Here is a 2,854-nt window from a genome sequence, read left to right as displayed (position 1 = left end):
TGAACTGGACCGGTCCACCTCACCCCGCCCAGGCGGCCCTGGGCCTACCCTGCTACCCCCTCTCTATCCCATTCCCGTGGTGGGATTTGAAGCCGGGGCACTTTAAACTTTTCAACATTGCTACCAACTATTCCCCCACCCCCGTGCACACACCGACGCACGCACTCATACACTACGGACAATTTGGGGTAATCGATTCCCCTAAATTGCATGTTTTTGGAGGTGGGCGGAGACAGGAGAACCCCGACGCAGACACGATTTGAACCCAGTACCATCTGGCTGTGAGGCCAGCATAAACTCGACCAGCTGATAACCAGTCATTAACAAATTCTCAACACCAATGATGATATCACAGACAATCTGAATGTAAATATACATACTTTAATCTCATGTCCACAAATAATCAACAACAAACCCAACTGCAGGCACAAATTGTATTGATCCAAATATAGACATTTTGCCAGCTGAAATATATTACATTTTAAAAAGGTCCAAATATTTTAGATCTCCAGTACTCACACAATACTGCCGTAGTACTCATTCAGTACTGCCCCAGTACTAATAGAGTATTGATGTTAACAAACCTCTTGAAAATATAAGCTGCCCGTTATGGGCTTTTCTTCCGAGCAGATCAGCAAAACGAAGAAAATGTACATTTATATTTCTATCCATCTGGTTCACGTTCCACATCCAACACTGTAAAAAATAAAACAGCAAATACACTGCAAAAAAACCCATGTGTTCATTTGGCCTTTGGTTTGCTGACAGGATGTGATGTCACACATCCAAGCCTCGTATCAGAAAGTCTTCGAGAGCACCGAGTCACTCCACCAGCATCACATCCACGTCTGACTCGTCCCCACGAGGGACGCTGCCATTGCACTGACGGAGAGATGCTTTCCGCTTCCTGGGGACCATGGTAACAGGAAGTCCCGCCCCTGAAGTCGACAAACATTTTGAAAAAAGAAGTGTGAAGAACAAGATGATGAAAAGAGAAGTGCTACCTCTATGTAGTAATAATGAATACAACTGCGTAGTTAGAAATAAAATACAAAATAACACGAAGGAGGGACACAAATAAGGAGACTACCGTCGCTTTATCATGCTCTCAATACATTTCCCAACCCACCTTGCAGTCTCTTCCCTTTCCGGGGCTGAGTAAAGTCAGGAAAAAGGAGAACCCTCCGTCTTTTCTGCCGTCCAATCAGGAGTAGCGCTCCATTCTTCTCCCGTGGCTCCTCAAATATTGTTTCAAGACTCCTGTGGGGTGAAAAACAAAACATGGTAGAAGACTGGAGATTCAGTGAGATTTGCATTATTCATTTTAAAGGTTACCATTACCTGTTGGTTGAGGGGGAATTGTAGTTCTTGTTCGTATAAATCTCCTCCAGACTGAACTCTTTCTTCTTTAACCTGAAAAAATGTTTACTGATGATTTTGGAATATGGTCAATGTGTTTGTAAATGACTGTGTTCATTTCCTCCACACCCACGCGACCTACCTTTTGACCTTTGGCAGTCCCATTGGCGTGAGCAACGTTTCACGCGGTGATGCCCGCCGGATTCGAATCTGTGAGACGCGTTTGGCTCGCTGACATAAAATGGACACAGAGATCCAATCAGTGGAAACTATGAGTAAAAATGACTTGACAATAAAAAATAGGAAACAACAAAAAAAATATCCACCTCTCCATTTGCGCTGAGAAACTCTGGGCCTGCTGTCGATTGGCTCGTGGAAAGCAGAGCAGACAGTCCATTGGCTGAAGATGACGGCGAAGGAAGAGACCGTCGCCGGGGGAGGCTTCGGCAACGGGAGCTGTGATTGGACCGCTGCTTCTGAAGTCGCCGGGCGGGAGAAGCTGGGCTGTCAGAGATATAAATTACTTAAAATGCACGAACCGCACACCGATTAAAAATGACGCACAAAGAAATAAGACATTAAAATAGGGTATATTTGCACATAGCTGCAAGGAGAAAGGAAAGTTATAGTTAATGCTCCAAGTGCAATATTATGATGTACTAATACTCATGAATATTAATAAGGGTTAATATTAGAGCCAACCAACCAGTGGTCGTTGTTCAGGCCAGGCGGGGCTGTCCAGTCCTTCAATGGCCTCAGGGGACTCAAACAAGTTACGCCCCTCGCCGACTCAAATATCGTCTCCATGGCAACTGCTGAGAACCGCAGCATGGGGGCACGGCTACAGGAGGCAGTGCTGAGGAAAAGGTAAAAAGCTCTGCGATTGGACGAGCACGCGTTTCAGACGCGCCGCCATCGGCCTCATCGTCAGCCGAAGGCCGAGCCGGATGCGGCGTCGCCGTCGCCGCCCCCAAGCCCTGCCGCCTGCCATCGCCGTCCTTCAGGGTCAGAGGTCGACTCCGCATTTTTGAGGACTGTGAGAGAGACAGAACAACATCTAATGACAAAAACAACAACAAAAAGAGTTCTGGGCCTCCAGCCGAGGAAGGTTGAAGTCACCTGAAAGTTGTTTGTGCCATTTGTTCCACGCACGCGCACACACACACACACACGCACACACACACGCACGCTTAAAGAGGAGTTAAAGAAGCCATTTCTGGAGAAACCATCTCTGAACAGAGGAGGAGGATTAAGACACCGTATATTATTATTGTAGAATCTTCCTAACACCAAATCCGTGTACGTAACAAGTGTAAAATCTTTTTAACCTGAATATTTGTCTCGTAATTGCACTTCCGGTTAGATGGTAAACTGCATCTCATTACCCCCCCCAGCCACACCTGGGTGCAGCTCAACAAAAGAGCTCACCTGAGGGTGTCTAATTTCTCTCGCGGCCCAGAATCCCATAAACATTCCTACAAGTTAATTCATCGTC

At 46.4% G+C, this 2,854-nt stretch overlaps 1 protein-coding gene across 1 annotated transcript; it reads right to left on the bottom strand.

Moving 5' to 3' along the window:
* Positions 1 to 397: 397 nt before the first annotated feature.
* On the bottom strand, positions 398 to 2,166 carry LOC137908805 (proline-rich protein 14-like). The gene is made up of 6 exons (XM_068753227.1): positions 2,066 to 2,166; positions 1,686 to 1,863; positions 1,502 to 1,590; positions 1,342 to 1,413; positions 1,130 to 1,260; positions 398 to 938 (listed from the first exon to the last, which is right to left on the bottom strand). The coding sequence occupies exons 1-6, from the start codon at positions 2,164 to 2,166 to the stop codon at positions 823 to 825; spliced, it is 687 nt and encodes a 228-aa protein (XP_068609328.1). The 3' UTR covers positions 398 to 822.
* Between the last annotated feature and the right edge of the window lie 688 nt (positions 2,167 to 2,854).

This window comes from Brachionichthys hirsutus, chromosome 19 (assembly GCF_040956055.1).
Source record: "Brachionichthys hirsutus isolate HB-005 chromosome 19, CSIRO-AGI_Bhir_v1, whole genome shotgun sequence".
Taxonomy (NCBI): domain Eukaryota; kingdom Metazoa; phylum Chordata; class Actinopteri; order Lophiiformes; family Brachionichthyidae; genus Brachionichthys; species Brachionichthys hirsutus.
Note: the sequence above shows the minus strand (reverse complement) of the source record. Positions and strands in the feature narration are given on the sequence as shown.

Bases quoted from the DNA above. Each gene is read 5' to 3' on its own strand.
- LOC137908805 (XM_068753227.1), bottom strand. From the start codon at position 2,166: ATGGAGACGATATTTGAGTCGGCGAGGGGCGTAACTTGTTTGAGTCCC. The intron at 1,591-1,685 runs GTGGATATTTTT...ATTTTATGTCAG, and splicing joins TTCTCAGCGCAAATGGAGAG to CGAGCCAAACGCGTCTCACA. The intron at 939-1,129 runs GTGGGTTGGGAA...TGTCGACTTCAG, and splicing joins GAAAGGGAAGAGACTGCAAG to GGGCGGGACTTCCTGTTACC.